We start from the raw sequence: 14,252 nt of genomic DNA on the forward strand, positions 1-14,252 counted from the left end.
GTTCGCTTCGGGATTATTTTGTATGGATACATAAGCCTTTTTGCTTTGTTTTTTTCTAATTCTGTTATATTTTCTATATATGAGTGGACACCGTTTAATTTTTTATCACCATTGTTGATTAAGATCTAGACGGTTTCCTTATGTATTAAATATCGATTTTTGGCACAAACAGCAGCTTTAATAATAATAATTTAAATACCAAGCTCGGTATTTAAATCAGGTTACAGTGAATGAATTTGTTAAGAGTTTCTTTTATCTAAATATATTAGGCTAACTTGTTTGACATAAGTAGGTTTCTTTAGCTCGTATTCTGTGCATTTTTCCTTTTTAAATAAATTTTAATGAAAAGGTTAAAATTTCATCATAACCATAAGTTTCCAAAAACACCTAGAGAAATATTATTGAACTGTCTTCTAACTTAAAGATACTTTTATGCTAAAAATATTGTAGTAATAAGTTAATAAATATACTAAAGCATATTAAAATAATTTTTAACGAAAAGCCAAAACTTTTAAATCAATTATTTTTTTGCCGTTTACTAGAATTTATTGAAGTAAAGAGACTATATTTTGAACAAGTTTAGAAAAAGTCGAGTGTGGAACAGATTTAACATGGCCTTTATCTTACGGGTCCTGGCAGCTAGTATTATAATAATATTGTACTTAGGGCGTCAGGAAAGTTTGTTTGACTTTTGAAATTTCCGCTGGAAATGGAATCTCGCAGAAAAAATTTGTATAACTAGCAGGAAAATAAATCTTTTTCTTACTGCGTTCTTTAAATTATAAATATAGTTTATATGTATATATATGTATATATATATATATATATATATATATATATATATATATATATATATATATATATATATATATATATATATATATATATATATATATATATATATATATATATATATATATATATATATATATAAACATGACCGACGCCACGGGTATCGAAGTGGAGGAGGGGGGCAAAATAATCATTTTTTAATAAAAGTCTTCTATAACCTCAATTTTCTAAAAATAAAAAAAATAAAAAAAAGACCTTAAGAAAAGAATAAAAAAAAGACCTTAAGAAAAAAAGTGGAGGGAAGGGGCATCGTAGGCCCTGATATATATATATATATATTTATACATACATATAAATATATATATATATATATATATATATATATATATATATATATATATATATATATATATATATATATATATATATATATATATATATATATATATATATATATATATATATATATATATATATATATATATATATATATATATATATAAATTATGTTCGTGTATTCTAAAATCAGAGTACTCAATGTTCTAAAAGAATAGAGCAATAATAAATAAGTATAAACACTTATCTAATTTTTGATTACTTCAACACTGTGTTTCACCATCAGTAGGTTCATCAGGAAAAATGTCTAAACATAAAAAAAATTTTAAATTACAGAAAAATTATTTCACAGGAAGTTGGGAATTGTTATAATTAATTATATGATAACTGTAGTATTTTGCGACCACGAAGTTGCATCAACTACATTAGATAATTAAAAAATCATGAAAAGAATTCTTTAGAATTAGGATAAATTTGAACTGGTCATTTATTATAAAAACAAGTGAAATAATTTTTCTATGATTTGAAAACTTTTTTATGTTTAGACATTCTTCCTGATGAACCTACTGATGGTGAAACACAGTGTTGAAGTAATCAAAAATTATATATATATATATATATATATATATATATATATATATATATATATATATATATATATATATATATATATATATATATATATATATATATATATAATAAAGAAACTGCTATGCGTTACTAATATTTTTGGGTACTTGTTTTTTTGTTGTTTTTTTTCTGTACTGCCATATAAATTTATTTATATGGCAATAAAAAATAAAAGTTTAAATCAAAAAAATTTTAAGTTATGAATTATAACATAAATGTAAATAGCAGGGCAAGACGAAGACATAATTGGTTATATTACCAAACCCCTTAGTCTACACCGTAAATATAAAACGACAAAAATTAAAAAACATACCACTATATAATATAAAACATTTTTCTAAAGACTTAATAAATAGAAAATTATTGGACCTAAAGTCCTACTTTAATTTTTTCTTTTTGTATTGGTTAAGAAAAATTAAAAAAAAGAACTAGTACAAAGAAACAATATTACTAAAATGCATGCGAGCAAATACGCATAATCCTGAAGCTTTCCTTTGACACCTGCATATACCTTGAAATATGTGAATAATTCTTATAAACCATAATTTTTTTTGTGTTTTTTACAATAATAAAGAAAAGAAAAATTTAAGCAATAACAAGTGGCACGATCCTCTTCTAAGATCGTCAAGCCGATAATGACAAACTCCATAATTGTTGGGTAAGTTTAACAGATATAATTATTAAAACTTCAGAAAAAGCTGAGCTCTACGTCGTTCATCAGTAGTTTTTGCTTCAATTTGTTCTTTAATTCATTAATCGTAGCAATTGTTTTAGTTCATAAAGTTATTTAATTTTTTCCATAATTTTGGCTCTTTAGTAGAAATTAAAAATTTAGTCGTCGCAAAATAATTTTGGGTTAAATATAACTGTTATTTGAAAATCTGGTTACGTATCTATTCTGATTTAATTTGAATAATGAATTAAATATTTTAGGAGATATATTTTTATTAATTTTGAACATAAATATAAGAATTTGATAGACATTTAATTGATAAACATTCATTATACTTGAATTAACAAATAATGCTTGAGAGTGTGCATAACGGCCCACATTGGAAATGATTCTGATTGCATGCTTTTGTTTATTAAATAGTTTTTTTTTTTTGTACTGCACCAAGCAATGTTTGCATAATTAAGACGGCAATGAATGAACGAAAAATATAAAAGCTTTAAGCAAGTTGGATTTAAAAAAGGCTTAGCTCTACATAGCAGGCCTAGGTTTCTTAAGATTGTATTTTTGAGATATTGTATATAATATCTCCACGTCACATTTTCATCAAGAAGCACGCCGAGAAATTTTAAAGTGGTTTGTATTTTTATATTCTGATTAGCAATACAAAGTTTTGGAAGTTTCAAAGGAATTTTATCTTGGTCATGAAAACGATAGAAAAAAGTATATTTTGTTTTGGTTACATTTAAAGATAATTTGTTTGCATTAAACCATTCAGTAAGATTTAATAGCTCTTGTTTACTGACAGAATATTTATATCATTATATGCATAAAATAGATTTGTGTGATCTGCAAATAAAGTTGTATCTAGCTCAGTACCAGTTTTCTTAAATCATTAATTAAAATGAGAAATAGGAGTGGTCCTAATATAGATCCCTGAGGAACCAGACATGTTATGTTCATATTGGTGGTTTTACCTTCATTATAAGAAATGCATTACTTTCTATTTGACAAATAGGTTTTAAACCCAGTGCTGTCTTAACGCATAGGCTAGGTAGGCTGCAGCCTAGGGCCCCCGATTTTTAGGGAACCAGCACAGGTGCCAGAACCAGTACAGGAGCAAGAACCAGCACAGGAGCCAGAATCAAATCAAATTAAAACTTATCCAAACGCAACAACAAAAACTACTCAATAAACTGACCCAGCATTGTGGCATCAGTTATCCCAAGAAGCTCAATCATTTTGGATTTCTAATGGCCCGTCCATGGTCCAGAACAATGATGGGAGCTTCAAAAATTCGGAAAGGTTGAGTTGCGGACAAAAAAGGTACTTATCAAAATCTTGCTTTAGACGTGAACTACACAATGGTGAATTTGTCAATCGTGAATGGCTATTATACTCACCTTCAACAGGTTCTGTTTTTTGCTTTACTTGTACCTTATTCTCCAGCAAACACTCTAATTTTTCCACAACTGAATTTCATGACTGGAAAAATGCCTTAAAATGTATATCTGGACACGAGAATGGTTCTAAACATCACAAAAATATGCTTACTTACTCCAGTCGGCAGAGAGAAAGTGGCCAGCTTGACTCTGTATTATTAAAACAGTTACATAACGAACAATTGTACTGGCAAAATGTGCTGAAAAGAATTGTTGCAGTTGTAAAGTTCTTGTCATCAAGAGGATTGCCATTTCGTGGAAACAATGAAACCATTGGTTCAGAGCAAAATGGTAATTATTTAGGAACTCTTGAGTTACTTAGCTAGTTTGACCCATTCCTACATGAACACATGAAAAAACATGGAAATTCTGGAAAAGGTAATACTTCATACCTCTCTGCCAATATCTGTGAGGAGTTTATATGCCTAATGGGAAATAAAGTTTTGAGCGAAATAATTTCTGAATTAAAAAAAGCAAAATACTACTCAATCAGCGTTGACTCAACTCCAGACTTGTCACATGTAGATCAATTAACTTTTACAGTTCGATATGTTAAAGACTTGGCACCAGTTAAGCGTTTTTTGCAATTTGTTCCCATTCACGGGCATGGAGCTGAACATTTAGAAACAGTGATTTTGAATTTTTTACAAGAAAATGAAATTTCAATATCTGACTGTCGTGGGCAGTCATACGATAATGCATCAAATATGGCAGGACAGTACTCAGGCCTACAAAAGAGGATTAAAGACAAAAGTGAATCAGCATTGTTTATTCCTTGTGCTGGACATTCTTTAAATCTGGTTGGCAACAGTGCAGCTGGATGTTGTTTAGAAGCAATTATTTTTTTTGACTTTGTTCAATGCCTCTACAAATTTTTTTCTGCATCAACTCATCGTTGGCAAGTGCTTCTGTCTTTTGTTGGCAAAGGCAAAAAAATTGTCAAACAGCTTTCTGGAACTCGATGGTCAGCACGTGCAGATGCTGTGACTTGTCTGCATGACAGTTATGATGAGATTAAAAAAGCACTTGAATTTTTGATCAAGGACATAAGTCAGTCAAAAGAAACTCAAAATGATGCTCAAAATCTCATCACGAAAATGAACACTTTTGAGATTGTTTTTCTGACAATTTTCTGGAATGATATTCTTTGTCATTTTAATGAAACATCGAAGATTTTACAGAAAGAAAATTTAAACCTGGATGTTGCAGTTCGGATTCTAAAGTCATTGTTGCATTTCATTAAAGATTTGAGGAGTCAATTTGAGAATTACCAGGAAAAAGCCAAAATCTTGCTTCCAAACACTGACTACAGAGATTCTTCAAAAAGAACAAAAAAAAGAAGCCTACGTATGGCCTTCTTTGATGGTGAGGCTGAAGAATTGGAATTTCAGGGAAGTTATAAATTCAAAATTGAAACATACCTTCCTGTTATTGATTCACTAACATCAAATTTAGAAAAAAGAACATCAGCATATGAGAAGATCAATGACAATTTCGGATTTCTAGTAAACATTCAAACAATTGCCAATGTTGAACTAAAAGACCATTGTTCAAACCTAGCACAAATTTATAAGAAGGACATAAATGAAAATGAACTTTTTTTTGAGTGCCAGCAATTTAAATATTACATTTCAAAAGATGAACATTCATTTACAGAACTTTACTCAACATTAAAAAGAGACCACTTGGAATCAACTTTTCCAAATATTGAAATTTCCCTTAGAATTTTTCTGTCAATGATGGTCTCAAATTGCACTGGCGAGCGATCATTTTCAAAACTAAAACTTATAAAAAATGAACTCCGCTCAACCATGCTGCAAGAAAGATTGAACTGTTTGTCGTTAATGTCAATTGAATTAGATGTTTTTTTAACCATTGATTTTGATGATATTATTAAAGAATTTTCAAGAAAAAAATCACGTAAGCGTCACATGTAAATTTTATCATTGCTTTAATAGATGTTTCCTATTTTAGTATTTGATTTAATTTTTTTACTAAGGAAAAAGGGGGCCCCCAAATTAAGTCTAGCCTAGAGCCCCCGATGGCCTTAAGACGGCCCTGTTTAAACCACGCAATATTTATAAATTTAATACCATAGTTTTCAAGTTTTATTAACAAGATGTAATGATCGACAGTGACAATAGCCTTACTGAGATCAATAAATACATCTAATATATTTTTATTTTCATCAAATGATTTAAAGATATCATGAACAAGATAAACAATAACCTGATCAGTAGAGTGGCTCTTTTTAAACCCAAAATGCTTGCTATAAAGAATATTGTTTACATCTAAAAAGTAATACAGTCTTTTATACATAATGTGTTCTTATAACTTTAAAAAGCATGATAATATGGAGAAAGTTCTGTAATTAAAGATAATAGTTTCATCTCCTGATTTTAGTATAGGTATTACCTTGGCAACTTGCAACTTAAGTTTATCGGGAAAGATTTCTTTATTTAAAAAGAGCGTAAATATATGCAAAAGCGGAACTTTTGAATAAAGTATTGATTTAATTACTACATTACTGCTTACATCATCAACTCCATTATCTTTATTTGGCTTAAATAATTACATGGCATCAACCAACTCTGTTTCTATTAGCATATTATTGTCCATTGTATTATTATTAGAGTTTTGGTATGACTTGAAGCAAGTTTAACTTTTTTTTTTGTTTATGATGCTAAACTTGGACCTGTGCAAACAAATGCATGGTTAAAGAAATTAGCAATTATTGCGTCGTTAATAATTTCATAGTCATTTATAATTAATTTTTTTGGTAAACGACTAATATCCATATCTTTTTTACCTATAACCTCTTTTATTATGTTCCAAGGTTTTTGTATATCATTTTTGTATTTTAATAATTGGCTTCTATAGTAAAACTTTTTTTGAGCGCTTAACAATCGCCACAAAAAGACGATTATTGTTTTTAGAGTTTGTTTTTTTTAGAAGTTTTTTTTTATGAACTTCCCATACAATCGTTGCTTTTTTTTCAAAGATTTTATAATTCCGGGTGTTATTCCAGGGATTTTGTAAAGTTTTTGTTTTAATAAATTTAGTTGTTATTGGGAATGCTTTATTGTAGTGACCTTCAAATATATGATAAAATTTATCATGAGCTTCATCAACATTTTTTGTTCTCAAAACAGATTCCCAGTTTGTTGTAGATAAAGGCTAATAAATGTCACAAGAGAAGCGTCCTTAATTACTTGTTTTTTAATTTTTACTTTTTTAGAAAGTTGTTTAAACAATTTTTGAGCTGTTATAAAAACCGAAAAATGGTCAGATATTTCTGTAATAAATATTCCAGTTTTTATTTTTATGTTTTTGAAATTATTAATTATAGTTTGATCAATTAAAGTAGTAGTACTTTTTGTAATTCGAGTAAGTTTCAAACGTTTCAAAATCTTTTCTTTTGTTTTTGTTTTGGCTAGCCATTGCTTAGAGTGCGATAAATTTAAACGTGCTAGCATAATAAAAAAGGTACAGAACTATTTCACTAATCTCGAATAAGTACTTGGTTTAAATTAAAATTATTAACGAAAACCTTTGACGAATATTTTATCTCATTTGATAATAGCAAACTTATATTCTGTTTGAATCCTTTTTACATCTTTCCATGGCTGTTTTCTTATTTCCGTCGTTTCGTTCGCGTAGTCATCATTAATAATTATTTCGGTTCCTTTGAGTTTTTTTGATAGCGTTAAGATTTTATTTTTATTTTGAAAGTCTAGTAGTTTAGTAATTATAGTTCTTGGATATTTATCTTCCTTTATTTTTCCAATACGGTGAGCTCTTTCAATTATTACGTCTTCAGAGATTCCCAGTTTATTTCTAAATAGATCTTTAACTTCCTTTGCACAGTCATTCCAAGATTCCATGGGCAGCTCAGCTCAAGCCATCAATCTTTAGGTTATTACGGCGTGAAGGTCAATAGATATTTTTTAAAATTGTTAATTTTCCTGGCCATCACGCTGTTTGTTTCCGATGTTTTCATAAAGAAATTTTCTTCCTGAAAGTTGATACTCTATATCGTTGATGTCTTTTTGAATTGTAATAACCTTCGATTTCAAGCAGATCTGCTATTATTTTTAGATTTGCACCTAAGATATCACTAAATATCTTTTCCTGTTTTTTTAAAAGGTTGATAGTTTCACTAAGAATACTATTTTTTTGTTCTTCCAGTTTGGTGGTAATTAGTTTTTAATATTTACAATTGTAACTTTCATTTTGTAAACTTTTTGATAAACAAGTCTTGCTCTTACAATGCCGCAGATGAAAAAAAGAGTCTAGTATATTTATATATATATATATATATATATATATATATATATATATATATATATATATATATATATATATATATATATATATATATATATATATATATATATGTAAGTTATGTTAGTGTAATTTACTAATAGAGTGCTCAATGTTCTTAAAGAACAGAGCAATAATAAATTAGTAAAAAACACTTATCTAACTTTTATCTTCTACTTGAAGTTTCACCATTGCTGGATCATCAGGAAAAATTCTTCAGGGATCATCAGGAAGAACTCTTCCTGATGATCCAGCAATGGTGAAACTTCAATGTTTTTTTTACTAATTTATATATACATATATATATATATATACATATTAAATCCTAACCACCTGGGTTTGTTCACCGGTTGAATAAAAATCATATTAAGGTGAAAAAAAGTTTTTGAAACCCATTTTGAAGGTCGTGTTTACAATTGGTGCCCCAAAACCCCAATGTTTTCAACCAAAAAGCCGGAGCCTTAAACATTGAAAAAATTACCAATTTTTTTCTATGAACTCTATAAGGCCTAAATTATATTTTGGAATGGGTTTGGAAGTTTATATTAAATATAAATATACTAATTTAGATCAAGAAAAATAAATTAAAACGTATTAACCTTTTATAATTTTTAAGCATATTTAAATAGAATGACGCTTGAGATCGAATTTAACTCACGTCTGTCACAAACAAAAACAATCTTTATTTTTCGAAATATTTATTTCATAAAAATTAGAAAAATTTCAAAAACGCCATAATTTTACTTAACCTAAGAATATTTTTTTAATTATCAACTGTCATTTATAACTTTTACTGTGAAATGAAAAACAAAAAGAAGATTTAAAAAAAAAAAAAGATGCTATTAAAAATCACGAGACCACTTTCCAAGTCATTTTTAGCAAAGTCTCTCTGACATAATAGTTACTTTTTGGGGCAGTTTGAAAGGTTTCTTGCTTTCTAAATCCATCATCAGACGGGAAAAAAAGAAAACAGTAAGTACAAGTACAGCTAAATATCAAGAAGATATAGTAAAAGCTGTAAAGCCAAGTAAATTTCCAATAGTCAAACATTTTGATGGAAAAAAGTTTGTAGGATATTACTAAAGGTACAAAACAAAAAAGAGATTGTTTTGCTGTTCTTGCAAATATCGATGGTGATTCAAAGCTTGTTGGCATTTCGCTAGTAGAAAACGGTACTGGAAAATTTCATCATGATACTCTAGTGAACATTTTGTATAAATATAAGCCAATAACTTATATAAAGGGTCAGTGTTTGACACAACTGCAACTAATACAGGAAAATATTCCGGCACAAACATTAGGCTCTTTTAATGCTCAGGTTTTAATTATATTACAGTTTGCTTGCAAAGACTAGATTCACTGTAAACATTGTATGTAAAAAGTTCACATTGGTAAAATTTATGCTCCTTAAAATCTGATGTTGAAAATTTTCTAAGCTAATTGGAAAGCAAAAAAAGAGACTATGGATATATTAAAGTTCAAAAAGTTTGAAAAAGTTGTAGTTAAAGGAGCGTATATAGAAAAACAGAATGAAGAAACTGTTCATTTTTACAAATACGCACTTGCCAATTTAAAATTTCCATGAGGTGATTATAAAAAACTAGTAGAACTTAGAGTCACCTGATGTTTTAAGTACATAGAGTTTTATGTACTTAGAGTTTTAAGTACTTAGAGTTTTAAGTACTTAGAGTTTTAAGTACTTAGAGTTTTAAGTACTGAGAGTTTTAAGTACTTAGAGTTTTAATTACTTAGAGTTTTTAGTATTTAAGTACGTAGACTCACCTGAAGTTTTAAGTAATCAGTTGCCCTACCAATAGACAGCTTGTTTACAAAAAGAAGTTAGTAAAATAGCAGAATTTATTTCTACAAGGTTTTTACTTAAGATTAGTACATGTACTATTTGTAAACTTCCGTGAATGTGACAACTATTTCAGAATATATGGATTGAATTGAATTATATTTTATACTGTATTGTTTGTGCATTCCTCCTTGGTATCCTCTTCACCATTTCAGGATATAAAAGCATACAGGCAGATTGTCGAGTATAAAAGTTGGGTAGAATCAGATGATCATGAGCTATTAATCTACAAGAGGAAATTGAAAAAGTATTGAAATCAATGGAGAGACATACGTGGTATTTGGATCAAATTTGATTCCATTATGTCTCGCAGATGATGAGGAAGAAAAAGTTGTAAAATATCATTTCTCATAACCTATTCCTACACACTATTAGAAGTCTGAAAATCCTATTCTACCAAAAGATCTAGGCCTCACCCTTGAGAAACCACCTAGCTTTTCACAGTTAGTGGGTATATACTCTTGGTTTATTTTCAGTCTGTTAAAATTAAGTAAAGACGATGATAAACCTTGGCCGAACTGTTCTTCATCTTTTTGGAGGTTATTCGACCAATTTAAAACTTTCATTGAACTTGTTTGCCGAGTATATGTAGTCAATAACTGCTCAAACTGGCAATTAAGCTTGTGTCAGAGTTTGTTAATTCTGTTCACAATGAAAAGGACAGGAAAGATATAGTCAGCTGTTCAGCAAAGTAGGGATCATTTCAGGGAGTTTGAAAAAGGACAAACAGCTGAGAGGGGGAAAAAAAAGGCGCTTGCAAAACATAATTTGGATAATATTTATTCAGTTTTTTAACAAAAGCATGAAGAAAACTTTGTCTTGATTCATTACTTATTTATCATTGTTGACCTTAACAATATCTTTATTTATTTAACTTACCAGAAAATTTATTTTTTACCTTAACTACCCCAGCTGCATGAGATAGATCAAAATAAAATTATTTAAACAACACGCATATTTTTGAAAATCTAATTAAACTTTATCTAAAAATTAAACTTCAAGGCAAATGGTACATAAATATTCTGTAAAAAAATTATAATGGATGGAGGAGTGAGGGAGAAAGGAACCCTTTACCACCTACCGCAAGCCCTCCTATTAGGGGTCTCTATATGAGAAATTATTTTTAAAATTAAATTTTGACTTAAATTACTCTTCGTTTACAAAAATTTGATAAAATTTGTAACGGAATAGTCGAGAGAGAAAAAAAGTGGGTCAATCCAAGTAGGGGAGATGGAGGCGCATTGATCGCCGGGGCAGTATGATCTTTTGGCTTTTACTCGTTCATTTTTGCCTTACTAGAAGTGAGGTTGCAATTTAATTAACCATTATGCTTCCCTAATTGATTATTCGTAATATTTTTTTATAAGGTTATCAGCGTCAAAAAAAATAAAGAAAATATTGTTTTTCGTCATAAAAAGTGATTTTTTTAAATCGTACTATAATTCAAGTATATTTTTATTTAGATGTCTGTATGGGTTAACAACAATTTTATTTTAAATTTGTAAGTGTTAGGTGTATAATATAATATATAATTTTTATTTGGCTGCAATTTATACAGTAGATATTGCTATCAATATGTTACCTATACCTATTGGGGTACATTGATCTTTGACTATGCGGGGCCCATTGATCGGAGGATCAAAATGCCCCATAGAAGACGAAGTGCCCCATGTTTTAGTTTATAAGCAATACAGTTAAACGAATGGAATTGTATTTATAATTTAAAAAAAAACTATATATAAACAAACAATAGCTTTTAGCATTTCATTTTTTAAATCTACTTATGTTATAAGCTAGTAATAATAATACTATTATTTTATAATATCAAAAGAATAATATTTAACATAATAATTAAAAAATATTTAGCATAATATTATTATGTTAAAAATTAGCATTTATTAAAAACATATGTTTTTATTGGTATATTTTATTACAGATCTTAAAATGGTTAGAAATAGAATTAAAAAAACAAATAAAGTTGCTATACCAAGTGAAACAATGAAAGTAGCTGTTAATAAAGTTTTAGAAGGAACACAACTGAATGTTGTAGCACGTCAGTTTAACATAGATAAAATGACTTTAAAAAGATATTGTCGTAAAAAGAGGCTTGATCCAAATGAAGCTTTCAAGCCTAACTACAACAATAGACAAGTTTTTACAGCAGAAGATGAAAAAAGTTTATCAAGTTATTTACTAATTGCATCAAAAATGAACTATGGCCTTTCAACTAGGTCAACGCAATTATTGGCATTTGAATTTGCTTTAAAAAACAATAAGATATGCCCATCATCATGGATCAAAAATAAAATTTCAGGCATTGATTGGTTGCAAGGTTTTATGAAAAGACAACCAGAGTTGTCTCTACGAACACCTGAAGCAACGAGCTTCGCTCGATCAACAGCTTTTAACAAACACACTGTAAGAGAGTTTTTTCAAAATCTTAAAACGGTAAGAAATCGATATAAATATAATCCTAACTGTATATATAATGTTGATGAAACTGGTTTAACAACCGTTCAAAAGCCGGTAAAGGTTTTAGCTGGTAGAGGAAGCAAACAAGTTGGAAGAATCACATCCGCAGAACGAGGAACATTGGTAACTGCATGTTGTGCCTCTAATGCTATTGGAAATTCCATTCCTCCATTATTTATTTTTTCTAGGGTAAAGTTTCATGATTACATGATTAAGGAAGGACCTCCTGGATGTGTGGGATTTGCAAATCCTTCTGGTTGGATGAACTCAGAAATTTTCATAGAATGGATTAAACATTTTGTTAAATATTCAAACTGTTCTCAGGAATCTCCAGTTTTGTTACTTCTCGACAGTCATGAAAGTCATGTTTCTGTTAAAGGCTTGGAGCTTGCAATTCAACACGAAATTACAATGATAAGTTTTCCTCCCCGTTGCAGCCATAAATTGCAGCCATTAGATAGAACTGTTTTTGGACCATTGAAAAGGTTTTACAATTCTGCATGTGATAATTGGATGGTTTCAAACCCAAGACCAATGACCATTTATGATATTGTTTCAATAGTTTGAGAACCGTATACAAAAGCTTTCTCACCATCTAATATACAGACAGGATTTAGAGTAGCTGGCATTGAGCCATTCAATTCTGAAATTTTCAAAGATGACGAATATTTACCATCATCAGTTACAGATAGAGCTGCTCCAGATACAGTTGCTATCACTCCTGTCAACAACATGGAATCTGAAATGATACCAGCACATGTTAATCACATAGAGTCTGAAATAACTATAGTAAATATTGAAACAAGTATTTTAAACAAAGTGTCAACAAGTGTTGCTTCTATAATCTCACCTGAGGTTTTAAAACCTTACCCAAAAGCATCTGCCAGAAAAAAAAATGTTAAAAGTAGGGAGTTAAAAACAAGGATCTTGACTGATACTCCTGTCAGAAATGAAATTCGTTTGTCAAAAGAAAAGAAAATTTTGTAGCAAACCAAAAATCAACAAAAAGTCTCCACAAAAGATAAGAAAGAAACTAAGAATTACTTGCTTAGGAATAAAAAACAATGTAAACCGAAAGCTGCTTCACAACTTGACTTTCACAAATGATGAAATATTCTTAATCAAAATATTGTACTTTTAACAAGTTTTGTAAACTTAAAAGTTGTATTCTTATTTCAGTCTTTATATTTCAGTTCTTATAAATTTCAAGTTGTTGTAAAGTTTTAAACGTATATAAAGCGGGTAGCTTATAGCTGCTGTGATTTATACATTTTTTAATTAAAAATTAGACTAGTGGGTTTAACTGCTATATTTAAAAAATAATTAAAAAATTTAGATGTATTATATGTTATACAATATTACCCTTTGACTAAATTATTTACAAGATTTAGTTATAGAAGTGTTAAACGTTTAGATAATATTACGCATATAAGATCAATGTGCCCCAATTCGGAGATCATAGTACCCCATAGTTTGGGGTACATTGATCTTTTGAGAGGGTTGTTTAAAAGTTAAAATTATTCATGTTTATCATTTTTTTAAATCAAAATATTTATATATTCCAAAAGCCAGATAGTTCTACATGTGTTTCCTAGTTAATAAGTTTTTACATCTCTTTAAGGTTCTGCGCAATTTTCAAAACACTGCTACGGCGATCAATGCGCCCCCATCTCCCCTACATATTTTGGTCTTCTAGATATCATAGAAAAAAATCTTGGTGTTTTATTAC

At 28.9% G+C, this 14,252-nt stretch overlaps 3 protein-coding genes across 3 annotated transcripts; all 3 read left to right on the plus strand.

Moving 5' to 3' along the window:
* Positions 1-3,692: 3,692 nt before the first annotated feature.
* On the plus strand, positions 3,693-4,196 carry LOC136083494 (zinc finger MYM-type protein 5-like). The gene has a single exon (XM_065802897.1). It carries the CDS (start codon positions 3,693-3,695, stop codon positions 4,194-4,196), a length of 504 nt encoding a protein of 167 aa, XP_065658969.1.
* Positions 4,197-4,220: 24 nt separating this feature from the next.
* On the plus strand, positions 4,221-5,807 carry LOC136083495 (zinc finger MYM-type protein 1-like). Its single transcript, XM_065802898.1, has one exon. It carries the CDS (start codon positions 4,221-4,223, stop codon positions 5,805-5,807), a length of 1,587 nt encoding a protein of 528 aa, XP_065658970.1.
* A 6,188-nt stretch (positions 5,808-11,995) lies between these two features.
* On the plus strand, positions 11,996-13,510 carry LOC136083496 (tigger transposable element-derived protein 4-like). Its single transcript, XM_065802899.1, has 2 exons — positions 11,996-13,039; positions 13,130-13,510. The coding sequence occupies exons 1-2, from the start codon at positions 11,996-11,998 to the stop codon at positions 13,508-13,510; spliced, it is 1,425 nt and encodes a 474-aa protein (XP_065658971.1).
* The last annotated feature ends 742 nt before the right edge of the window (positions 13,511-14,252 follow it).

The sequence above is a fragment of the Hydra vulgaris genome, chromosome 08, assembly GCF_038396675.1.
Source record: "Hydra vulgaris chromosome 08, alternate assembly HydraT2T_AEP".
Lineage (NCBI taxonomy): Eukaryota > Metazoa > Cnidaria > Hydrozoa > Anthoathecata > Hydridae > Hydra > Hydra vulgaris.

What these genes read in the sequence shown, in the direction of transcription:
- LOC136083496 (XM_065802899.1), top strand. Translation starts at nt 11,996, where the DNA reads ATGGTTAGAAATAGAATTAAAAAAACAAATAAAGTTGCTATACCAAGT. An exon ending in CTGCATGTGATAATTGGATG is followed by an intron (nt 13,040 to 13,129) that starts GTTTCAAACCCA and finishes TCTAATATACAG; the next exon opens with ACAGGATTTAGAGTAGCTGG.
- LOC136083494 (XM_065802897.1), top strand. Translation starts at nt 3,693, where the DNA reads ATGGTCCAGAACAATGATGGGAGCTTCAAAAATTCGGAAAGGTTGAGT.
- LOC136083495 (XM_065802898.1), top strand. Translation starts at nt 4,221, where the DNA reads ATGAAAAAACATGGAAATTCTGGAAAAGGTAATACTTCATACCTCTCT.